This window comes from Trichosurus vulpecula, chromosome 2 (assembly GCF_011100635.1).
Source record: "Trichosurus vulpecula isolate mTriVul1 chromosome 2, mTriVul1.pri, whole genome shotgun sequence".
Lineage (NCBI taxonomy): Eukaryota > Metazoa > Chordata > Mammalia > Diprotodontia > Phalangeridae > Trichosurus > Trichosurus vulpecula.
Window position 1 is genome coordinate 224092270 of NC_050574.1, and position 26785 is coordinate 224119054.

Below are 26785 nucleotides of genomic sequence, written 5' to 3' on the forward strand. Positions count from 1 at the left end.
TTCTGATTCTAAGTCAGAGCTTTTTCACTGGAGGCAGGAGGGACTCAGGACCAAAAGTATCATGAGAAAAGCAGCATGAAGTAGGGAACTTTGAATTTAGAAAGATAGAAGAAAGGGTGAAAAGCACACCAGACTCATAGATTTAGAGCCATGAGAAACCTCAGAGCAGAGGTTCTTAACCTGGGGCCATGGATCTATTACAGTACATCTGTGGACTGAAACAGGAAAAAAATGTCCATTATTATATTCATTAATATTTGGTTTCTTTTGTAATCTAATGTATTTTGTTTTATGCATTTAAAAACATTATTTTTGAGGAAAAATCTTTAGCCTTCACCAAACTGCCAGAGAGGTCCATGATACACACACAAAATGAAGAACTCTGCCTTAAAGGTCATTTAGTCCCACCCTCTCATTTCACAGATGAGGAAATAGACAAGAGAGGCATAGTGGTGAGCCTAACATCCCACAGAGATTAAGTGGCAGAGTTGGGATTCATGCACATGTTCTCCAGATCCAACTCGAGTTTTCATTCTACTATACAATACTGCTTCTCAGGAAGAGGCTCATGATAGCTGGTGCCAAGATGGCGAGTCTAGTACATGGAGGGAGGATTCAGGCATCAGAGTTCACTCGATTAACTTCTAAGCAAAAGGAAAAATAGAATGTACCTAGAAGGAAAGACCAGGAATAGAATAGGACTAGGAGGAAAGAGATACTGGCAGATAGGGTTTTCTAGATTAAGAGCCAGTCTTTTTGTAAGGAAAATGACCATGTCAGGGTATTTTTAAAAATCGGGAGCCAAAGAGGTAGACTTGGCACTCCAAAGAGGAAATACCCTTGTCTTCTTGAGACCAGAAAAGTGTTGAAAGAAAGTGGTTGACCCAAGACTATAGGGTAGAGTGGTGGCCTAAGTAGGAGTGAGTACAGGAGGAACCTGGGTAGGCTCTGCCCAGGATAAGTTTAACTTGGTAGGGTCACAGCCCTGGATTTCACCTCCTTGTGTAGGGAACCAATGTGTAAATCCAAAAAAATTATGCTTTGCAAAGAATTCTTGAATATCACTTTAACAATATTCCATTTTTTTCCAGAGGAGAGAAAAATTTTCACATTTTTTACTATATTTATGCTGGTCTTTATCACCAAAAGAAAATTTCTGAGTACAGTCTGCCAGAGAAAAAGCCTCCTCGGTAACTATATCGTGATTCTTGTACTTAAATAAAAATGTAATTAGCAATGAGCAAACACTTAAATGCTTAGTGAATTCTTTCTTGACTGAAACTACAAAGTCTATTTAGCTGAGACTTTAGGGGTAGGTGGTAATCCAATATTCCCTTTTAAAAAGTCACCCCCCCCCTCAAAGTACGTTTACGTGGCAATGACTACAGTTCACTGCCTGTATTTTCTATGGAGGGATTAAATTTTCAATTGCACCCAAATAACCCAGCTACATGCATAATTAGTTCCACTTGGCAGTTATAGTCTCTTAGACAAATACACCTGCAAGAAAATGGGTCGAGGCATGTATGGTATTTGGGGTGCAACTTTTTAGACAAAAGCTAATACTGTGTGGTAACATTCCCCTTCATTTAGGTACATAGATAATGAGACAGGAAGGGTGATGGAAGATATTATTGCTAAAGAGTCATATGGAAAACAATTTGAAGAAATCCAGCACTGCTTTAAGATTATAGGGTTCACTGATGAGGTAAGTGGCTGCCGGTAGGTAACTCCTCAAGTAGCAGAAGGCTGTATTTCTGTAGAACAGCCCCTCCAAATGGCATGTTATACCTTGAGAGCTTGGAATAGATTGAGAGAACCCTCAGATTCTGCATTCTTTGAGAATCCTTGGTTTCCTTCAAGACTTAGCTCGAGTTCCACTTTCTACATTAAGCCTCTCTCCATCGTCCCAGCTATTAGTGCCTTTCTTCCCCCACCCATCCTATAGATATTTTGTGTATATATCTATATATGGTTTGTCTCTCCTGTTAGAATGTAACTCAAGAATGCTCCTCAAATGCAGGAAGCTCTTCACTTTTGTCTTAGTATCCTTAGGGTGCATTACCATCCCTGGTACATGGTAGACACTCAATAAATGCTTGTTAATTGATAGAGGGTGGCTTGAAATACGCAACAGGATTGTACCATTTTAGACTTGGAGCTTGAAGGGACCACTAATTGAGGCCAACGATTTTATTTTACAGATGAGAAAAATACCATAAGGATGAAGAGAGACCTGGGGGAATTTTGAACATAGTAAAGGCAATTAATACCATTTTCACATAAAAAAAATGATTGACATATATAATGTGTCCTTTTCACCACCCTCCTTTCTGATGGGACCTCTATTCACATTCCATTAAAAACCTTTTGGGAAATGCTATATTAGAGATCTGGGGCAAATATGAGCCAGAGTGATGGTGGTTCTGACTGTACTGGGACACCTTGGTCCCAGGGAAGCATAATGCCCAGACCCCAAGGCAAGTCTTTTGGACATTTGGAAGGAGGGGCGTGGCAGGGAGGAAGGAGCAGAACAGGAAGCGAAGTGGGCCATATAGTAGCTTCTTACTTTAGGAAAGTACTACTGTTATCTAGGTACTAAACTCTGTTGTTTCCAAGTTTTGAAAGAAATGGAAGTGCTAGCAGTCTCTCCAAAATTGCCTTTTTCAGGCTGTGTCCTCTGTTTTAGCTGGCTTAGAGATCAAGATACCCATTTCTGACACAACGAGCTAATTGCTTTCTGAATACCATAGGGATTGGATTATGAGCACCATAAGTCTCTATATTTTGGAATTCTCATTAATGCAAGCTAGCTGTGATAGCAAACTTTGAAAGAACCCCATTTTCATTAAATGATGCTATCTTTTCCCATATTTGTGGCTGTTGTAGCCATTAAATTGAATCATTTATGAGAGTACTTTGTTGCCTAGTTTATACTCAGGGATGTTTATAGAAATAACTTCTTGGGCACCAAGACAAATTCATTTATGCCCCTTAAACTTGTGCATAGTAAGTTAATTCTGTGAGAGTATATAGTCATCCATTTTTTAGTGTATCTGCAAATGTCGTACTACTCTTATCGTATAAGATACAGACTGTCTCTATTAAATATATGCTAGAGGTGACAGAAAATATTTATAACCCTGGGCAAAAATATTATTCTGTGATATATTCATGTCACAGTTTCTGGGCTTCATGCCATAGTTTTCGCAAACTATATATATTCTTTTGCTTTTCCAACAAAGGAAATGAGAGATTAGGCACTAGGAGGGAGTGTTAAATCTTAAGGGATGAGATTGCCAGACACCCCAGTTACCCTGGGACAGTCATTCTCTACAAAAGACTGCTGCTTTAATCCAATGAGTTTGGCTGGGACTTTACTCCCCTGTGTGGTTGGATTTAATCATAATAATACCTTTCCTCTTTCTAGCCAGCTGTTAATTTGCACTGTCAGCCTCCCACAGACTTTAAACTGACTGACAGTGGAAATTCCCAAAGGTTAGGTAAAAATAGAAATATCTTTCCCTTGACTCTTTAGAAGGGAACAATTAAACACACTCAAGCATCTGTTAAAAGAGCTTTATGTTTATTAATTTGTAATGCTACTTTTAGAAAGTAATATTGAGAAAGAATCTAAGAAGAATTACAATGGCAAGAATATAGTTTCAAATAGTCTTGTGCGATAGGTTTAACATTTCCTTAAAGGGATGTTTTAAGAATGGAGATCTCAAGTCTGGGGGCAGAGATTTGTGGAGTCCTACAAAAAGGACAGCTCCATCTCCTAGAGGAGATGCACAGTGATAGTAAGATTAGAAACTAACTGAAGCTGGTCATGTTGGTGCATACTTATAGTACTTGCTACTGGAAGAGGCTGAGGCTAGTATCCACTAGCCTTGATCTTGGGAGTTCTGAGCTGCAGTAAGATCAAGTCAATCAGGTATCTGTATTAAATCTAGCACTAATATGGTGAGCAGAGGGCCACCAGGCTGCCTAAGGAGGGACAAACTAGCCAAGGATGGAAACAGAGCTGGTCAAATCTCCTGTGTCAATCAGTAGTGGGATCAGTCCCATGAGAAGCTGCTGTTCCTGCCTGGACAAGATAGAGAGCAAAAAATAGAAAGAAAAGAAATTAGCTGGAAAGAAAAGTCAAGCAGTTCTTTAGCTGTCGTAATGTTACAAAAATGCAAAATAGAAATAAAAATAATAAATTGATAGATTTTGCAAAATGGTAAAAAAATGCTTTTACTTCAATTTCTGTTGAGTACATTATGAAGGATGGTAGTGTGTGTGTGTGTGTGTGTGTGTGTGTGTGTGTGTGTGTGTGTTGACTATTTCCCATGTAAAATGCTAGGATACACCTTCACCTTATTTTGATCCACAGTGGGAAGGAAGGTCCCATTTTTTGGTTTGTTTTTCCCAAATGACCTTCTCTTTCTAACCCCAGGTCCTGCAGATTCATGTACTTATACAGACAGGTCTACTGTAGTGAGGGGTTACTTTACCTAAAGTCATGTCTATAAATAGGAATAAACCAGGTGTTGTCTAGATTCACAAAGATTCAGGTAACTTCAATCAAGCCTCTTTCCTAATCCTTCTCCTTTCCCCTGCTACTTCCCATATCAAATAGCTCAACTGACTAAACTTTGCACCTTTTAACTAACAGTTCCAGCATCATGTAGAGATAAATTAATGAGTCAATTTAAAAATTCTGTCACACTATTTGGCTGTTACTATTTAAATCATCTTAACTAAATGGAAGTCCCTGTCCTTCTCTATAATACCCATTAGTCCTTCCAAGCATTCTTTCCCTCTGTCTCCTTACTTTATTATCAGGTCCTTACAACAGTCTTTTTGGTTTTCTTTTTCTTTTTTTGGTGAGTTGTCTAAATTTGAGATTTCATTAATGTGAGGAATTCCCACTGTATAGAAATTTCTTCAATCAATGTAGATTAGTAAGTCATCATCAAATGAGACAATATTTTTAATGTGCTTAGCATAATGCCAGGTACACAGTAGACACTTAATAAATGTTTGTACCCTTCCCCTCATCAGTAACTTTTGTGGCTGCTCAAAGGTTGGGTGAATTACTTGTGGTAGTACATCCACACCTTCCTGCCTCCAAGGCTGGCCCTTTATCCACTACACAATTCAAAATTTTAAAAATCAGATCTTGATGTGTTCTAGGCACCTACTAGCTATGTGATCTCAGGCAAATCATACAACCTCTTTGTATCTTACTTGTCCTCATCTATACAATGAGGATAATACTCCACCTACCTTATGGGTTTGTTGGGAAGATCAAATTAGACAATGTGTAGGAAGTATTTTATTGTCTATAAGGTGCTACATACATGTAAGCTATCATCATCATCATCGTCGTCGTCATTGTCGTCAAGGGAATTCTTAACAGCAAAGCAAAGATTTCAGAAAAAGCCTCTTACTGTGACTGAATACCTCCAATAGAGACCAGCCTCTTTCTTTAAATGAAAGGCTGCTCCAATGCAAATTGTCCCCAAATCTTTATGATGTAGATCTGTGAGTCTGTCTTCCATTTTCGGTGATGTATTCCTGTATAATTATTTGTTTGAAATTAAGACATATACTCCATCCAAAAAGTATGACCCAGTAACACATATTCACCACTCCTCAATCACCCTCCAGGACCCAGGTCCACTTTAATATCCGCAGGTGCCTTCAGGGACATTTGGAATTATGTCTTCCACATACCTCGCGGGTTAGGAATTTCTCCTTATTTTTCTCCAAATGCTGATATTGTGACTGAGCCACACATCCTCCTAAGGCTTTAACCACCAGTGGAGGAATGTGTCAACCTCTGCCTAGCACCAATATCTACTCTCTCTGTGCTCCTTCAAGTCAAGTTTCAATCATGGGATAAACCAAATCCTCCAGGGGTTTGCACACAGACTAACTCACAAACTGTCAGGGGTCTACACCTGTACATGCCCCAAACTACCAGTCCTGACTAATCATCATTCAATTGATCTCATAGTTCCTGGTTCACATCACTACTCTTTGCATTAATTCAATTACTCTAACCACAATAGTAATTCTCTGATCATGCTTCACTCTCCACCTGCTCCATACACTATTCTCCACCCATTTCTATAGCCAGATCTAACACTGCCCTGGCAAAAGGCAATCATCAGCATCAAGAAATTGTCTTGAAATTCTTTCACAAACTGGGGAGTAATTAGCAATTACAGGCAGCTGCAAGTCCCTTTTGTTTTCCATGCACAGATGTCTGCCTTTCAAGTCAGGAATCCCAGGAGTCTAACATTGTACAGTATGGCACCTCTATATGAGTTGGTAAGACAGGAATAATCATAATATAAATTTGATAGATATCATGTGTGTATGTATTTGTGTTTCATATCAAGTGATAACTTTTTAGCAGGAAGCTTAATTTTTTTAAATGTAATCCACTAATCTAATCCTGGGATTTCCCAGGATAAGATGGTAGTTATCTTTAAGATATAATTGTGTTTTGTATATCCCTGAAAAGTTATGAAGGGAATGGGTACACAGACTCAGGCTACAAGGGCTCTTTAGGTGGTTAGGGATAACTTTGTGTTTACTCTCTCTGTGTATATATGTATATGTATGTGTATGTGTGTGTGTGTATGTATATACATACATATATACATATACATATATATACATATATATATATATATATATATAAAGAGAGAAAGAGAGAGAGATACCTATTGTCTTCCTCAATAGAATATAAGCTTCTATTTCATTTTTGTCTTTGTATCTGCAGTGCCTAGCTAGCACACAACGCCTGGCACATAGTACGTGTCAGATCTCCGGCCCTCTATATACCATCCAATGCGATCCAATGACAGTGAACCCCTTGTTGTTGTTCAAGATACTACATCTCCTGACTCCAGGATTACCTGTCTTCCTGCTAGTCCCAGCTAAAATCCCACATTCTACTGGAAAGCCTTTTCTAATTTCCCTTAATTTAGTGCTTTTTTCTCTAGTAATTATTTCCAATTTATTTTGTAAATTGGGCAGCTAAGTGGCACAGTGGATAGAACTTAGGCCTTGGAGTCAGGAAGACTTAAGTTCAAGTCCAGACTCAGATGCTTACTAGCTGTGTGACTCTGGGCAAGACACTTATCCACTAGCTACCTCAGTTTCCTCAGCTGTAAAATGGGGATGATAATAGCACCTACCTCCCAAAGGTTATTGTGAGAATTAAATTTTATAATATTTGTAAAGCATTTAGCACAATGCTTGGCACATAGTGTTTAATAAATGCTTATTCCTTTACTTTCCTATAAAACTTGTTTGGACGTAGTTGTTTTTATATTATCTCCCCTGTGAGCTCCCTAAGGACAGGGATTGTCTTTTACTTTTCTTTGGATCCCCAGTGTTTAGCATAGCATTCAGCACATAGTAGGTATTTATTGACTGACCATAATGGTCAAATTTTTGTCAGTAATATTATTTTGATAAATGTCAAATTGAATTGGAGAGGGGAGAGACTGGAAGTGAAACCAATGAAGAGATCATATCAGCAGGGAAAGGGATGTGAATGAGAGATATTGTGGAGGCAGAATCCACAAGACTTGGGACACACAGAATGATGGAAAATCAAGAGCTGAGAAAAAGTTTGATTTGCAAACTGGCATGAAGGAAGGATGGTGGTGCCCACAACAGGAATACAGGAATTTGGAGGAGGAACTGATAGAACACCCAAGAGAATAAAGCCTGTAAGCAGTTGGGACTTGGGTGTTTGGAAGAAAGATTAAGGATAAGGTAGGATACATAGATTTGGGGGTCATCCACATCATTGAACCCATGGAAGCCCATAAAGTAGCAGAGTATATATATGTGTATATATATATATATATATATATATATATATGTATGTATACGCACATATACACATACACATCTATACACAATATACATCTATACACATGCACACGCACGCACACACACACACACACACACACACACACACACACACAGCCCAGGGCAAAGCCTTGGGAGTATATCCAAGTTAGAACTGGGAGATGGATAATGATCCTGCAGAGGAAATTGAAAAAGAGTGGTCAGACAGAGGGTGAACACAACCAATGGAAAGCAGTGTCACAGAGGTGAAAGGAGTATGGATCATTTCTGGATCCTAACCCCACCCTTCTTCTAAATTCCTTATTTCTTCCTCCTCCCAGTCACCCAGGTTCATAGCTTTGGAGTCATCTTTTCCTTTTCATTCTCCCTCTACCCGAGTATATTTAGTCAGCTGCTAAATTTTGTCAATGTCACCTTCACAACATCTTTTTTTATTATATCCTTCTCTCTACTTGTTTTTTAAGAATAGTATTTTATTCCTCCCATTACATGTAAAAACAATTTTTAACATTTGGATTTTTTAAAGTTTTGATTTCTAAATTTTATCCTTCCTTCCCGCCCTTCAGCCCTCCCTGAGATTGTAAGCAGTCTGATACAGGTTGTACATGTGCAGTCATGTAAAATCTATTTCCATGTTAGTCATTTTGTTGAAGAAAATTTGAACCAAAAAAATGAAAGAAGGAAAGAAAGTGAAAAATAGTATGCTTCGGTCTGTATCCAGATACCATCAGTTCTTTCTCTGGAAGCAGATGACATTTTTCATCATGAGTCCCTTGAGATTGTCTTAGATCATTGCATTGCTGAGTATAGCTAAGTCATTCACAGTTGTTCATAGTGTAATACTGCTGTTGCTGTGTACAGTGTTCTCCTGATTCTGCTTACTTGACTCTGCATCAGTTCACGTAAGTCTATCTCATCCTGCTCATCCATTCTTGTACCACAATAGTATTCCACTACAATCATGTACTGCAACTTGGTCAACCATTACCCAATTCATGGACATCCCCTCAATTTCCAATTCTTGGCCACCACGAAAAAAGCTGCTATAAATATTTTTGTATAAATAGGCCCTTTTCCCTTTTTAAAATATCTCTTTGGGATGTAGCTTCTTTTCACTTGTAATGATGCTACCACCCTAATTCAAGCTCTCATCTCCTCTGATGTTAACTAATATAATGATCTTATTGTACTATTGGTACTTATTGGTACCATTTTGGTGCTACCATAGTAGTACTAAACTAAACCATTCCCAGTTTCTCCCCCTTTCTAGTCCATTTTCCATATACCTGCCAAAATAATCTTCCAAAGCATGAGTCTGACCATGTCACTCCTCTTCTCAAAAATCTTCAGTTGGCTTCCCATTGTCTCTAGTATATAATGAAAATTCCCTAGCCTGGCATTTAAAGCCCTGAACAGTCTGGCTTTCACCTCCCTTTCCAACCCTATTTCAAGCTATTCTTCTCTACAAACTATGTTTTAGCCAAACTGGGCTTGTTTCCCAAAATGGATACCCCATCTCCTGTTCAATATGTATTTGAACAAAATGTCCCCCCTACCTGGAATGAGATCCTTCTTCATCAATACCCATCAGAATCCTTGTCTTCCCTGTAAGGCTCTATTCAGGGATTTCCCCTGCCATGAAGCCATGTATAATCCCTTCTCCTTAGTTGTTTGTGTTCTCTCCATCCACAAATTACTTTGTATTATACTTATTTTTATGCTCATTGTACTTCTCTGAGGTTTAAGTTAAGTGCCTTGAGTGCAAGGACTATTTTTTTGTCTTTGTTTCTCTTCTTTAATCATTGTGCTGCTGTAGTAGGTATTTAATGAATGCCTCTCGGTTCTCCACTTGCCAGAGTGAAATTCCTAAAGCATAGTTTTCACTATGTTATTCCCCTGCTCAGAAAAGCTCTGTCTCTAGAATCAAATGCAAACTCCTTGGTTTGGCGTTTAAGGCTCCTCACAACCTTGCTCTAACCTAGGCTCATTTGTACATTTGATTACTTTCTCATCCTGGCTTTCTTGTTCCTCCCACCACATTTCCTTGTCACACCCTTTCACGTAACTCTCCTGACTGCCTGGCATACACTTCTTCCTTACCTCTTCCTCTTAGAATTTCATCTCCTTCTAGAGCTCAGACTCACTTGTCCTCAGGCCTTTCCTAGTCTTTACACACACACACACACACACACACACACACACACACACACACACACACACACATACACACACACAATTATCTTGTATTTATTTTGTACATAACCCAAGTCCCAAAAGTTGTACTCCCTCCTCATTCGTGGAGATTAATGCTCTGGCATACCAACGGGCTTTGGAACTTGGGTTATTCTTGTATACTTAATACATACTTATCTCCTGATAGAATACAAGCTCCTTACAGGCAGGGATATTTCATTTTTACCTTTGTTTCCCTGGTACCTAATATAACACCTGGCCCATAATAGGCACCTAATAAATGCTTTCTGATGGATTGATTTGAGTTGACTTGAGTTGAAAGCAACCTGGGAGTCTGATTTAATGTGATTAAGTGAATGAAACTGAACTGAGTAATTAGAGACTGTGAAGCTATAGCTTAATTCAGTAGAGAGCTTGAACCACGAGACTTCCACATGCTGTAAGGAATCAGTAAAATCATCTCCCTAAAATGCATATATACCAAGAGTATTCCCCCCACCCCTGCCACACACACGCGTGTGCACACACACACACACACACACACACACACACTAGCCACTACCACTGTGGATCTTGACAATTTTTTTCCAAACTGCTTAAGTTATATGACTAAGCTAGTAGTTTGAGTAACTCAGTGCAGGCCATTTGGGCTTTCATTTAAATTTGATATTTTCCTGGAGCAGACCCTTTTAAAAAGAAAATCCTCATTTAGCTTTGCTATATTACCAGGCAGCCAGCAGATGGCACTGTTGGAGACGGGCTGGCTCCTACTTTTTTTCTTTTTTAAAGGCTTATCTGAATGCTGTAGGCATGGGGGCATCATCATTTAGGAGCTGTTTATTTTAGCACTAATATAGATCTCCGCCTGAGTGTTTTTATTCTGGAAATATTTCTTGGCTCTGCAATTGCTGGTTACAGAAAAACAGGCAGAAAAGAACATGGTGTGGGAGAGAGTCAGAAAATCTGGGTTTTAAATCCTTATTCTGAAACTTACTCTTCTGGGCTTCAGGTCCCTCTTCTGCAAAGTGGGGAAGCTGGACTAGGTGAGGGGTTTTTAATCTGGGGTCCTTGAATTTGCTCTTTTAATATCTGTATTTCAATATAATTGGTTTTCTTTGTAATGCTTTGTATTTTGTTGTATGCACTAAAAACATCATTCTGAGAGGAAATCTACAAGGGTTACCACACTGCTGAAAAGGTCAAGACACAAAATGGAAGGAGAATGGGAATAAGCATTTATTAAGTGCCCACTGTATGTCAAGCACTATCCTCATAATAACTCTGGGAAATAGGTGATATTATCATCCCTATTTTACAGTTGCGGAAACTGAGTTAGGCAAGGATATATGTCTTTCCCAGGGTCACATAGCTAGTAAGTATCTGAGACTGGATTTGAACTCAGGTCTTCCCTACTCTAGGTCCAGAGCTTTCTCTACTGCAATACCAGGCTATCTCCAGGAGGTTAAGAAAAGAGTTAATACAGGTTACCTTCTAAGAGATTAACAAAAGAGGATAAAATCCTTGAACTAATTAATCTCTAAGGTGCCTTCCATCTCTGAACCTATGAATACAATGGAACAAAAAAATGAATTTCTCACACCCATGTCATTTGCTTGTACCATCATGAAAATGGGGGCTTACCCTTTTCCCTTTAGCTCTTTATTCCACTCCCATATCCCATATATTACAAAGCAGCAGGGTCCATGAGGCAGAGCAAAGACTCCTGAGTCTAAGGACCTGGGTTCAAATCTCACCTCTGATACTTACTATCCATGTAGTAAGGCAGTCAGTCAACAAGCATTTATTAAATCTTCTTATGTGCCAGACACTGTTCTAAGTAATGAGAACACAAATACAAGCCTAAAGAAAGACAGTCCCTTCTCTCAAGGAGCTCACATTCTAACAGGGAAGACAACATTAAAAGGGAGCTGAAGAGGTGAAGGGGAATGTACCAGGGAAGGAGAGGCAAATGCAGAGAAAGTCCTGTGGAGTTGAGTCAGCAGCAATGTAGCCTGAAGAAGAATAAAAGCCATCTTTGGCCTGGGCCTCTTCCCTAAAATAGGGAAAAAAGCAACCAGCCAATTGGAAGGTGAGGCTTCAGGGTCGAGGATACTTCCAAAGTGAGAAGCAGTCCGGGGACAAAATGAGCTTGTAGGTTAAAGAGATTCCTGTGACAAGGTAGACTAAGTCCTATGGAGATGAGTCAGCAGGGCATCCTGGAGAGGAATGAAGCTTAGGGCCAATCATTTAACTTCCCTGGGCTTTACGTGTAAAATGTGTATTCGGCCGGAGATGCGGGGATGTAGTTTAAATGACCTCTAAGTCCTTTCCAATTCTAGATTTATGATCCCACAGCTCAACCTCATGGCATCACAGGTACATCCCTACCCTTCCATAAAAATCACATTCAAAATCAGTTGTTTTTCTCCTTGTTTAAGAAAACAATGCAAAAATCTGAATTTGAGAACTATAGTGTTAACTTAGTCTGGTTAATAATGACTCAGAAAAAATGGTTCTTGGTGTCCTTTTCAGGAGGTACATTCAGTGTACAGAATCTTAGCAGCAATTTTGAACACTGGGAACATTGAGTTTGCATCAATTTCTTCGGAACACCAAACGGATAAGAGTGAAGTTCCCAATTCGGTGGCCTTAGAAAACGGTAACTATCTGATGATGCTTAGGCCCTATATTTTCCTAGTACATGTTAATGATACTACTGTTTCTGCTACTACTACTACTGTGGCTGCAGCTGTCCTGGCTTGTGACAGTTTCTGAAGGCCCTGGGCTCGGGCCCACATCTGGGTTCTGTTGTATTCTAGCTGCCACCCTGCTTGGCATCAGCTCAGAGGAACTCCAGGAAGCTCTCACCTCACACTGCGTGGTCACCAGAGGGGAAACTATCATCCGCACCAACACTGTGGACAAAGCTGCTGACGTTCGAGACGCCATGTCGAAAGCCCTGTATGGGAGGCTTTTCAGCTGGATTGTAAATCGCATCAACACACTATTACAGCCAGACAAAAATATATGGCAAGTCTGTGTGTACCTCTGTGTGTGCGGGGGAGGTGTGGGGGAAAGGGGACAGAAGGAGGGGAGAAGAGGGAGTGGAACTGAGGGAGACGGAGGAGAGAGACAGAGGGAGGGGAAATGGGAAGAGGGCGGGGGGAAGCACAGGAAAAGAAAAAGAGAGGGGAGAGTGGAAGCAGAGAGAGGGAGAAGGAGGAGGTATGGGAAGGGGGAGGGGAAAATGGGAGAAGTGGAGAACAGGGAGGGCGAGACAGAGAAGGATGGTGAGGGAGAGGGAGAGGAGAGAGGGGATAGAGAAGGAGAAGGAAGGGAGGAGAGGGAGGGAGAGAGGAAGGGAGACAGAGAGTTTAGAGGTTTGCTCAGAAGATAGTATTATTGATTTTTTTCAGGGTAAAAGAACAGACATATATTTTGAATTTTAAAGCAGAAATCATCTGTTCTTGATGTTTTTCTTAGTAAGACATAGCTGGCTATATCCTTATTTACAATGAGTTGATGAGGTCTCATTCCATACTGCGTTTATTCCCAAGGGAAGCATATAACTTATTCTTCCCATGTTGTTCACCCTTCGTTCTTGAAGAGGACCAATGACTTTAGGAGGGTAACATCTTGACTTGCAAGTGAATTGGATTTAAGCGAGGCAGAGCTATGTAAAGTTATCAGCCTCCCTCTCTCCTCCAGAGTCATCAGGGTCCAGTGGCAAGACATAGGTCAGGACAACTGGCAATGGCCCCGGATGCAGTGGGAGAACTTGACCTTTTTAAGCTAAGGTCTTTCGCAGGTCTCAGTCTGTCTGAGGTAACACCCATTCGGGGAAGTCAGTCATGTAGTAGAAGGAGATGAGCATCAAACCCCATAGGAGTAAATGAGAGACAGTACAGTGTAGCAATATCAGGACTGACCCTGGGAGTTGAGAAGGCCTTGATTCAAATTTTGCCTCCAACTTCTCTGTACTCCAGGTAACCCCAAAGACTATACATTATAGGTGAATACCTGCCTGATATAGGCACCTGCTATTGAAGTCATAAGTGTAGACCAAAAAGAAAGGAAAACAGCAGCAACTAGGAGAGAGAGAGAGAGAGACAGACAGACAGACAGACTATATCATCTCTATATGGTTTCTCCATGCATACCAAGTTCTTTTAACATGGTATCTGTTCTTTCTATGCATGTACACAGGCTTGTAAACATGTAATATAACACGTAATGTTTGTGAACATGTAACATGTAATATTTATAAACATTCTAACTGCTGTCCAGACATGCTTTCTCCTTGTGAGAGATATCATGTTTATTTCCCGTGCAGCCGTGCAGAGCGTGGGATGAATGTTGGGATTCTGGATATCTTTGGATTTGAGAACTTCCGGAGAAACTCCTTTGAACAGCTCTGTATCAACATTGCCAATGAGCAAATCCAGTACTATTTCAACCAACACATTTTTGCACTTGAGCAGGTAAAATTGAAATCTGAAATAATTAAATATGATAATGGAAGTGACAGGGATAGGAGATGGTAAACTCCCTCCAAATTGCCTATGGCCCAAAGCAAAAACTCTGGCAGAGAGGCTGAGGAGGGAAGACTTGGGAGAAAATGGGCTGGCTAGTGAGGAGGTTCTGTTTTTAATAGAAAATTCCTGTCAAGAACATGTAAATAGTCTAAATTTAGCCCAAATAGAGAAGTCTAGCTCTCTTTAGAAAGGTGCAATTTCCTACTTGTGTGGAATTGGTGACAAGCCAATTATTTAAATCCTCCTTCAAAACAAAATGCCTCTATTTGTGGACTAATTCCATAGATCATAGTCTCTCCCCACCCCCCACTTAATTAAAAATATGTAAGATATTATCTAAAATGGGATTGATGAGCTTGCAAGCAGGGCCTAGCCCCTTGATGCTCTCAATACCCCACCAGTGTCCCCGTGCCATTAATTGTGTTGCCTTCAATACCCACCCTTGCTAGAGGTCTTACCCAATTGTAGTGTTCCATAGAGGGGCAGTGGATCTCCTTAGTGCCCTAGACATATGAATTGAGTCCTATGAGGCTGATGGTAAGTAAAACAGAAGGTATTGGGTATAGCAATGAGCTGGCTACTAGTTTCCTGCTTTCACCATGGCTCAGGATTGCTCTTGTCTCTAGGCTAGAGAATTTACCAAGACCTTCCTTTGGAATACCCTTCCTTCTACAGTTGCATTCTATACATTCTGTCCAGTCTTCTCTTGTATAGCAGTAACCACTTTACTGGAAGGAACCATGATAGGGCAGCAAGGTGGCACAGTGGATAGAGCACCAGCTCTGGAGTCGGGGGACCTGAGTTCAAATGTGGCCTCAGACACTTGACACTAGCTATGTCACCCTGGGCAAGTCACTTAACTCTAATTACCTCACCAAAAAAAGAGAGAAGGAAAGAAATGATGATGAGATACACATAAACTGGTTATTAAGTCATCCTCAAAACCTAAATTAAATACCAAGTGTCCTTTGGTCCAGCTTTGGAGAAAATTCTGATAGCTTTCTTCAGTTGTTCTTTATAAATCTTCCCAGGGCTCTCTCCTCTCCCAATCTCTGTTACCAACTCCCAATCCTATCTATCCCCAGTCGAAAATCTTTTTGTCTGCTTCTGTGAGAAATTTGTTTCTCTCTCTGAGGCTCTCAGGTTAGATTGACTGCCTCCATTGCAAGAGAAATCTTACCTCCTGATCTAAATCAGATGCTTAAGGAGAAGGTTTTCTCCTCTCTTCAGCCTCCCTCCTCTTCTAGCTGTCCTTCTGACTCCTCTTTGTTTTTTATTCTAAAAATGCAGTGTCACCCTATCTCTCTTGGGAGTAATAGACAAGCATCCCCTTTTTATCTAGAATCAGCTGTTTCCTACAAGTCATTAACAGGTAGAGCCAAACAAACATTTCTGTGCATTAGAGAGCATACAAATATCAGTGGCAATTTGTCACAGAAAGTTTAATGCTATTGCTGTCTAGAAATTTGACAGAGATAATGACAGGGACCATCTGGTCCCTGTGATTTCACTGATACAAGGTATTCCTAGATAAGGGAATTTCCCCTACCTATGTATGTTAGCACCTTCTCTAAAAGACTTGTTTCGGACACTAAAAAATTAAATGACTTGCCCAGGTCACACAGTCAGTGTGTCAGAGATGGAACCTGAATGCCAGGCTTCCTAGTGTTGAGGCTGCCTCTTTAACTCACTATGCTTCACTTCCTCTTAGAAACTTCACAGTAAAATACTATGTTGTTTGAAACTTGACTAGTCAAGTGTTGAGGAATGGGGGTGGGGGAGAAGGGGATTGTATGTATTCATACTAAATCTTCCAACAGATGGAGTATCAGAATGAAGGAATTGATGCCCCCGTAGTGGAATATGAAGACAATCGCCCTCTCCTGGATATGTTTCTCCAGAAACCAATGGGACTGCTTTCTCTCCTTGATGAAGAAAGCAGATTTCCCCAGGCAACAGATCTGACATTAGTTGGTATGTATTTTTTCAAGAAAGGAGTATACATTCGGTCCAGAATGTGGCATCTGTTCACATCCTCAAGGCAAGGGGATCTAACATAAGGCTTTACATACCTAGTAATTTTTTTCAGCTAGTAATGTGTGTATAAAATGTAGCCCCCTTTAAAATTAATTAGAACATTTAGCAAGTAACAATATTTATGCCCAACTATCTTCTCTAACTCTACATGTCTAAAACTGAACTCATCTTTTCCACCCACCCACCCCAAATTCTTCTGACTTTTCTGTTTCTGAAAACGGAGCTACCAGAAGAATCCCAGTCACCAAGATCTGAGAGTTGTATTCATCTTTGACTCCTCTTTCCCTTCCCACACCCAGTTAGCAAATCTTTCTGTGTCTTCCTTTAGATTTGGCCCATCTTTTCTGAGAGGGGGCATGGCCCAGTAACAGAGAGCCAGTCACAAAATCAAGATGAACTCCATCCAAGTGCTTCTTCTGACACCTACTGATTGTGTGACCCCATGGAAGTCTTTCACCTTCTCTTGCTGAGAAGGTGCTGACCTGCATTGGTAAAGGGAATTTCCTTGCCTGGGCGTTCCCTAGATCAATGAAATCCCAGGTTCAGTCTCTTTCCCTAACCTTCCTTTCTGTACTCACTGACATGGCCATGGTCTAAACACTCATATTTATATGCCAGAATTATTATATATATTTCTTGGGTAGTTCTCCTCCCTCCCTCCCTCTCTCTTTCTCTCTCCCTCTCTCTCTCTCTGTCTCTCTCTCTCTCTGTCTCTCTCTCTCTCTCTCTCTCATTGTACATATTATGTAGTTACTTAACTATGTTCATGCTGTGCCCTCTCAACCCCCAGTATACCATAAACTTCTTGAGGACAGGGACCATTCTGTTTCTTTATCTCTGGCACCTTACACAGTACCTGGTAAATAGTGATTGCTCAATAAATGTCTACAGGACTGAACTGAAGGTTTTTGTTTGTTTTTTAGTACAGCACTTTCTCTTTTCCTGACAAGTACTTAGTAAATACTTGATGACAGACTCAATGAATGAATGAATATTTCTATCCTTTCCCTTACTGGAGGAGGTTATTCACCTAGCAGATTGCATTCCACATTTTTTGAAAAGTTTGTCTGTTGTCACCTCTATTAATTTCCCTGAATACCTATAAATCTTGTATGTTGCCAAGATGGATTAAAACCCACATTATCTTCATTCCCTGGGGACAACTTCTGTCCTGAAGCAAATTGGTGATGTTTCTGGTATCACAAAAAAAAAAAAAAACATTTGTGGGGAGTTCTTAGGGAGAGCAAGAGAAGCAGCATACTGGGAAACCATGAACTCTGGGAGATATTGCCTAGTCCAGGGGCGGGGCCACAAGGCCTTAAGGCCAAAGGTTCCCTGCCCCTGGACTAGCCAGATACCTAAACAGGTGACAAAGCAACAAAGAAAAAATGCCCAACAGAAATACCCCCCTTCTAGCCTCATCTTTCTCTTCTAATCTAAGTGCAGTGACTCTCTCAGACCTAGTCCTAATTCTCTTTATTTAGGTCTTCAGGCACTCTTGGCTGGCACCTGTGACTGGTTTAAGGGGGAAGCCTGATCCAGATGCTCTCAAGGATATTTTATACTATTGTTTGCTTGTGTCTTTAAACAGATAAATTTGAAGATAATCTGCGATGTAAATATTTCTGGAGGCCAAAACGAGTGGAGCTATGCTTTGGCATTCAGCACTATGCTGGAAAGGTAAAAGGTGTTGGACTGTTATTGGGTCTGAATTTAAGGGGAGATAAGCAGCTATATTGCCATGTCTGCAGAGTTTGTGAAATTGCTTGCAGATTTCTTCCTTTCTTAATTCTTCTTGAATCAGTAATCATAACTCACAAACTTTCGCAGTGGGATAGATCACAAAAGTTGCCTCTGGCATAGAAACAGTTTTTCTCAGGGGTGGCCTAGAGAGCTGCCATCTGCCTCTTACCTGAGGTATTGCCTAGAAGTGATGGCTCTCCAGAGAGCAAACATATTACATCTTTTCCCAGTGTGTTTAGCTGTGAACGTTCAAATTTTAAAGTAATTCTAAAATGGAAATAAAACTGGAAGGGTTGATATAATTTTAGGCAAGGCCTACAGGGGACTGTAACATCCAAATAAAAAGCCAAGAAAATCAATTAAACTTCCAGATGTTTATTCTACTCAACACCAAGCATCAAAATATTTGCAGACAGGGGATCATAGATTTCAAGTAGGAAGGGTCATTAGAAGCCATCTGGTCCAATCTTCTCACTTTATAAATGAGGAAACTGGAGCCTAGAAAAGTTTATTGACTCACTCAAATTCACACAGATAGTTAATAGCAGGGCCAGGATTTGAATGTAGGTCCTTTGATGACAACTCCACTGGAATAAGTCGTTGATGACAATCTAAATTGTTTTCTTTTTATCCAACTACTGTGATGGTATACGTCAACCTAAATTTCATGTTCCAATAGCAAAGTCGAGGCAGATGCTCAAAGTTTCCTTTTTAAAAATGTAAATAGCTGACATTTATAAAATATTTTCATACATTTTGTTATGGCCTCACAACAACCTAATGAGGTAGGTACTCCACACATGGATATTCCCATTCTATAGATAGGGAAATTGAGGTTTCAGAAGTTAAAGTGACTTGCCCATGGTTACACTGCCAATAAATTTAGGAAAGGGGACTTGAATCAAGGTCTTCATGAATCCAAGTCAAGCATTGTATCTACTACATCATATTATACCTTACATATATCATATTATATATAATTATATCAAACTATACTGTCTACCATATTATGCCTTACTTTTGTATAATGTTTTAGCTTTGCAAAGGGCTTTGATACCCACACCAATGTTGTGAGTTAGGTAAGGCCAGTAATATGCCTGATTTATAGAAGATCCATATACCTACCTCTCAGGACCTGTGGGTAGCCACTGGACTTTTAGCCTGGGTGAGATGGGAAGACAGAGAAAGAGAAATTAAAAAGAAGGAAAAAAGAATAAAAAGCACTTTCTTCACATCTGTTTGAGGTGAATAGATAAACACCACTATCCTCATTTTACAGATAAGAAAACTAAAAATTAAATAACTTGCTTTTCCATGCCCTGAGAATGTTGGTCTACACTAAGGGGCAAGACATGGTAGAATGTCCTTGGGACTTTGCTGGTCCCTTGACCACCAGCTGATATGGAGACAACTAGCAGTACATATATGTAATGCTCTGAGTGACTCACATTTCTCTGGTGCCAAGAGGTGCCTGAGGAAACTTGGATCAAAAAAGTACCAGCAATACCATCATGACCTGCCCAGAGCATTATTTCACTCTGCAAATGTAAGTTGCTTAGGGGAGCATGATGGAGTAAGGCACAAGAGGAAAAGGGTGGCCACGCACCAGTGGGCCCAGTTGAGATTAGATAACACAAATTTGTAGTGGACTCAATTGGTTCAACTTCATGATATCCTCCAATGATATTCAGTAACGTAGGAGTTGGAGCAGAGAAGGTGGATGGTGGGGCAACCTATGGTTGAGGAATGGCAGGGCGTGAATGTTGTAAAGACAAACAGACAAGGAAATAACAGGCAGAAGGCAGTGTATGGTTGAACTGGTCAACTTAGAGAATCAAGATTGTGAAATATAAAACTGAAGAGTATTCCATATAATCTCTCCTCCAGTTTCTTGAAATTCACTTAGTATATATGTGTATATGTATATGTAGATGATAGATAGAGGCATAGATAGATAGATACATAGATAGATAAAGGCGTAGATAGATAGATAGATAGAGACATAAATAGATAGAGACATAGATAGATATGTATACATACATATAAAGGAGTCTTTATTCTATCTGCACATGTCCTCAGATGTTCCATCATTATTTGTTTTCCTTAAAGCAACATTTATCTGTTCCACCAGTCTGGAATCCCTCATTCCCAGCAGTTGGTGTGGGGGTTGTTTTACCACTAGATGTCTCCTAGTGCACTTTTTCCACCTTGAGTTTCCCTAAACATGGTAATAACAATGTAATCTTTGTAATCCACAAGAGTTAATATAGTGTAAGAGACAGTAAAAATTCCTAGACTACAAATCTAAAGCCTTGGTTTCTAGTCTTGAGTCTGCCACTTACTAATTAAACAATTTTGGATAAAACATTTAGTCTATTTGATTGAGCTTCTGTTTTTTTCAGTCAATCAATCAGTATTTACTGTCTACTCTATGTTGGGCAATATGGTAGGCACTAGAGTGAGCTCCTTGAAGATGGGGACTATCTTTTGCCTTTCTTTGTAGTCCCAGTATTTTGCACAGTGCCTGGCACATAGTTGGTACTTAACTAATGTTTATTAACTAACTAAAATCTGCCTCAGTTTCCTTATCTGTAAAATGAAAGGGAGAAGAAATGGTAAACCACTCCAGTATCTGTCTTTGCCAAGAAAACACCAAATGGGTCAATGAAGAGTCAGATATGGCTGAAACAACTAAACAATAGCAACAAGAGATGGAATGTCATTTGTGGATCATAAAGGAGGCCAGTGTCACTGGATTGAAGAGTATAGGACAAGGAGTAAGGTGTAAGAAGACTGAAAAGAAGTCAAGAGGAGGAGGGGTTGGGAGAACCTGTTAGATTATGAGGGGCTTTGAACATCAAACTGACACACTGGAAGAATGGTGATGCCTTTGACAGAAATATAGACACTTGGAAGATGAGTGGGTTTGGGAATGAAAGATAGTGAGCTCTGTTTTGACTATGTTGAGTTTGAGATTTCATCTGTAAGATACTTGTTTTGCCTCCCTCAAAGAGATGTTGCATTAAATGAAATGATTTATAGGAAATGCATCAAAAACTCCAAAATGATAAAATAATATTATGCTCTAATAAACCATGAATATGAAGACTATAGAGAAGCAAAGGAAGATTTATGTACATTGATGCAAAGTGAAGTAAATAGAACCAGGAGAACCATACATACACACAATGGCTACATTGGAAAGAACAACAGTAACAATCAAAATTGAATACCATGAAATTAAATGACCAAATTTAGCCCCAGGGTGGAGATACGAAAATTCATTTCCATCCCTTCTCTGCAGAGGTGTGGAGATTAGGGGTGTACATATATTAACTGCATATAATGGCAATCTTGGTAGTTACTTTTGCTGAACTGCTTTCCCCTTTTTTATATTCTTATTTGAATGGATAACTGAAAAGGGAAGAGAGGAGAGATATATTGGAAAATGAAGGTGATGTAAAAAAAATCAGTTTTTTTTTAAACGATAACTATGAGATGCTGTATAAATGCAGCAAAGCTGTCCCCACATGTAGTATGAGTTATTGTTGTGTGGCTTGAAGGGAGGCAAGATAGAAATCTCTAGCCTTTTCTCCCCCCTTACCTTCTATATCAGTAAGGCAATAAACACAATATCAATGATAATTGTGAATATGCTTATGTAGTTCTGTATCGCAAAGTATACAAGACTCTCCACATAGAAGGTAGAAGAAGTATAACATTTATTCAGACACCAGAGAACCATATCCCATAACCAAATGTTCAGCTCCCACAGCCAGTTAACCCACTTCATCATAACAGCAAGGAACCCAAAACACAATATCACAACATGGAGCCTCGCCATCCCAAAACCTCTCTGATCCCCTGCTGGGGTCTTCCCAAAGACAAATTCACAGTACAGCTAAGCAGCCTGTTCGGTTCTAAGTATCACGAGGGCCATTAGCAGCCATAACTGCTCTCTCTCTCTCAACATTTTCTGTGACATAACTTCCTTTTCCTGTCAGGAAGCTCCTCCCACCACATATGACTTAGGCTTCCTGTGACATGAGCAGGTCACATGGCCTACTAATGGGTGGGAAAGCTCTTCAAATCTAAATTGCTACTATACCTTCTTCTCCAAAGGAAACTTTTAATTTCTGCCAGCTGGAGAAGCAGGAGTTTGAAGCCAGAATCTTGGCCATTCTACTCTCTGCAAAGAGAAGAAATCAGGCTAGAATTATGTCTATCTGCTCCTTAAATGTTATCAGTCTAAAGAAATTGGTTTTCAGGTTCAAGCTAAACTTCTGATTGCTGTTTCTTTCATGGGGAGAGTAGGATCCAAGCTTTATATCCAAGGTTTGACTCTGTTCCCATCAAACACCGGTTCCAAAATAAACACACATAGGAAGTAACAAAGAAACCCATTTATCCAAGTCAGTAGCAAATTAGAGAAAGCATACATAGGAGAATATATACCAGATGACACAGAATAAAAGCTCTCTCATTGAGAGTAGGTAGCTCAGCTCAAATAAGAGAGTCCCAGATCTTAACCAAGGAGAAATTCCCAGAAGACTCTAGAAGTATAGCAAACAGGAAGCAGAGACATGATGAAGATTGACAGCTGTTCTCATATCAGCTTCTTCCCAGGATCTTATTTTCCCCTCAGCAATCTCAAGTGGGGTTGGCATCATCCATCTTCTCTCTCAAGTTGGAAACCAGAAATGCCTAAAGCAATTGCAGAGATCAAAGACTCAGGAGACTCAAAGAGACTTGAAGAGGTCTCCTCTTTCCCAATCTTGCCCCTCACACAGGAGCAGAGCACTGATTTCCATCAACAAGGGGACAACAGCAAAGTGAAAAAAGAGGCATATACTAATAGGCTTTGAGACTCCGGTGACATAAACATAGGGTTTTATCAAAAATAGATGAGAGACCAACTTCTCATTAGCAGGATTGGTTACAGGACTCTTCACATTTACTATCTCATAAATCCCACCTTCTACAGGAAGCCTCTCCTAACCTCTCTTAATACTAGACCTTTCTTTCTGTTGATTATTTCCAATGTAGCCTGTATATATCTTGTTTATGTGCCTATTATATCATACTTTATCTTGGCAAAAATACTGGAGTGGTTTGCCATTTCCTTCTCCAGCTCATTTTATAGATGAAGACATTGAGGCAAACAGGGTTAAATGACTTGCTCAGGATCATACAGCTGGTAAGTGTCTGAGGCCAGATTTGAACTCGGGAAAATGAGTCTTCCTGATTCTAATGCCAGTGCTCTATCCACCGCATATTATTAATAACTACTGTTGTTATCATTCCCATTTCAAATATAAGAAACTAAGGCTCAAAGAATTTCAATGACTTGCCTGTAGTCACATAGCTTCCAAGTATCAGGGATGAGACTCAAACCTAGGTTTTTCCTGGTTACTTCACAACACCATATTGCCTCTAATCAGTAGTAGTAGTAGTAGTAGCAACAGGAAGACTAACCATTTATTTCTATGCATAACTGGGCAGGGCAAGGACTAGACCTTTGATTTAATTAGTACAAGAAATTTCCTTGTGAGGAAACTCTCTCTCTACCAGTTGAGATCAACACATTTTCAGCAACTAGAGCACTGAGAGGTTGTAACTTGCCCAGAGTCAGAATGTGTGAGAGGTGGCACTGGAACTCAGGTCTTCCTGACTCTGAGACTGACTCTTGTCATCACACATGTTCCTGTACTTGTCCTTCACTGTAAGAGGCCTCTGACAAGAAGTGAGGGTGAAGAGGCCCATCAGCAGCTGCACATGCACCGTACTTTATTTTGACTTCCTTGTCCAGATTTAGAAAGCACAGCTGTACCAGGTTTGAATTCTCTTCGGAGGTCTATCTTTAAACCACTCTCTGTCACAACTAATTATTCACCTGAGGCAAATTCTTGCCATTACTGATGGCAGGCAGCTTATTTTTTGCTTATTTAATGTTTCTGATGCAGGTTTTATACGATGCTTTTGGCTTCCTTGAGAAGAATCGAGACACATTACCTGCTGACATCGTCATGGTCCTGAGAACTTCAGAGAACAAACTTGTTCAGCAGCTCTTCTCTATTCCATTAACCAAAACAGGTATTTATTTGTCCGCTAGTCTAGTCTGAACCACACTGTTCAGATGGTTTCCATTAGCCTTGTGGTTCTGCTAAGGCTTCTAATCCTAGACAGTGAGTTCTGAGTAAAAAGCCATTCTTAAAACTGGAGAATGAGATTTGAAAATTGCTTTGTAGGTAGAGGGTACAGGGACATGGAGGGGTGAGTCAGGAGTGGGGTTGGAGTGAACAGTCACTCCTGTTCCAGAAAGGTAGTTCTAAATAGGGAGTCTTTGCAGATTTGATTTTTTTTAGCACTTCCAATTTTCTTTTGGTGGCACGGTGGATAGCGTGCCAGGCCTGGTGTCAGGAAGACTCGTCTTCTTGAGTTCAAATCTGGCCTCAGACATTTACTAGCTGTGTGACCCCAGGCAAATCACTTAAACCTCTGTTTGCCTCAGTTTCCTTATCTGTATAATGAGCTGGAGAGGGAAATGGTAAACCACTCCAGTATCTTTGCCAAGAAAACCCCAAATGGGTCACGAAGAGTCAGACACGACTGAAAAATAATTGAACAACAAATTACATATATGTGGGTGTTGCTCTAATTTAAAAAAAAATCCTGTTTTGTCATTCAAACTCCTTCATAACCTGCCCCCCCACCTTTCCAGTCTTCTTACATCTTATACCCTCTCCCCTCCTCACACTCCATTGCCTACTATACCATCTTTGATCCAGTGTGACATTGCCCTCCTTGCTATTCTTCAAGCAAGACACACCATCTGCCAACTCCGAGCAATTTTGCTGTCTGTTCCCCATACCTGGAATTTCTCCTTCCTCATCTGTTCCTCCTGGCCTCTTTTAAATCCCAGCTAAAATTCCACCTTCTACAGGAAGCCTTTCCCAATCCCTCTTAGTACTAGTGCTTTCCTTTGGATGTTGTCTTCCTCATTAGATTGCGGCTTCTCAAGGAGTGGAACTGTTTTCTGCATATCCCTAGCACTTAGAACAGTGCCTAGCACACAGAAGATGCATAATAAATATTTAATGAATGAATGAATGGCGCATATTAGATGTAGATATACAATTCATCCTCATTATTCTTAGATTCCATATTTGTGAATTCACTTACTTGCTAAAATTTATTTGTAACCTGAAAATCAATACTTACTCTGATTTAGAGGTCATTCTGAAATGCCATGTCTTTCAGGAAGTCTTTTCTGACTAATTGAAAGTGAGATTGTGAAAGCCCTGAGGCCTCTCTATTTTCAAATAGGAAACTTCTATTATTTCCCTTCTATTTTTGGTCTCACAATATGGATTTATCTCTTCATATATATATATATATAGTGACCCAATTCATGCAGCCCAATAGGTCTATGACTCAGTAGAAAAGGTCTATGGTAGGTGTTTTTTTTAAATAATATTTAATCCTTTCTAATTTACCTGTAGAGATAATTTTCAACATTCATTTTTAAAAAAAATTTGAGTTCCAAATTTTCTCCATCCCTTCCTCCCCTCCTCTCCCTAAAAGTCTCATTCAGGCATGAGTTATAGTAGTATTGGCTGTGAGTTCAATGTTAATGAATCAACAATACAGTACATCCAGAAAAAGGAAGTGGAAATTCATCAATTTGTACTTGAGGCTGCTCTGGAAAGTGCTAAAATAAATGTTGTGACTGGAGGCTTGCAGGGACCTAACTCTCTATTTCCCCAAGGAGCAATGGTTCAGTATTCACTGATTCAGTGTTTGAGATGATTTTATAGAACATAACTACTCTCATAATTTTAAATCGGTTATATATGTACAATCATGAAAAACATATTTCCATAATAGTCATTTTGTGAAAAAAAGAAACAGACTAAAAGGAAAAAACCACGAAAAAAAGAAAGTGCAAGTAGTATTCTTCGATCTACATTCAGACTCCATCAGTTCTTTCTCTGGATGAGGACAGCATTTTCCATCATGAGTCTTTGGAATTATTAATATATTGTCTCAAATCATTGCATTGCTGAGAAGAGCTAAGTTATTCATAGTTGATCATCTCACAACATTGCTGTTACTGTGTACAATGTTCTCCTGGTTCTGCTCACTTCACTGTGCATCAGATTGTGTAAGTCTTTCCAGCTTTTTCTGAAATCCACCGGCTTGTCATTTCTTATAGCAAATAATATTCCATTACATTCATATGTAGGGTAGGCATTTGTAAAATTTTTTTTGTCTTGGATCCTTCGGCAGTCTGGTAAAATCCCCCTGATGAGTTATATTCTCCTGGGCAAGGCCCTTAACCTTTGTTTGCCTCAGTTTCCTTAACTATAAAATGTGAATAATAATACAGC

The 26785-nt window shown here is 39.8% G+C and overlaps 1 protein-coding gene across 1 annotated transcript in view; it reads left to right on the top strand.

Moving 5' to 3' along the window:
* The window catches only part of MYO3B (myosin IIIB), a 636303-nt gene that overhangs the window by 262848 nt on the left and 346670 nt on the right, over positions 1-26785 (top strand). Inside the window, exons 15-22 of the mRNA XM_036744020.1 lie at positions 1092-1190; positions 1594-1708; positions 12613-12739; positions 12900-13110; positions 14414-14561; positions 16436-16589; positions 18244-18332; positions 24359-24488. Coding sequence (XP_036599915.1) covers positions 1092-1190; positions 1594-1708; positions 12613-12739; positions 12900-13110; positions 14414-14561; positions 16436-16589; positions 18244-18332; positions 24359-24488 — 1073 coding nt within the window. The remainder of the gene's footprint in view (positions 1-1091; positions 1191-1593; positions 1709-12612; positions 12740-12899; positions 13111-14413; positions 14562-16435; positions 16590-18243; positions 18333-24358; positions 24489-26785) is intronic.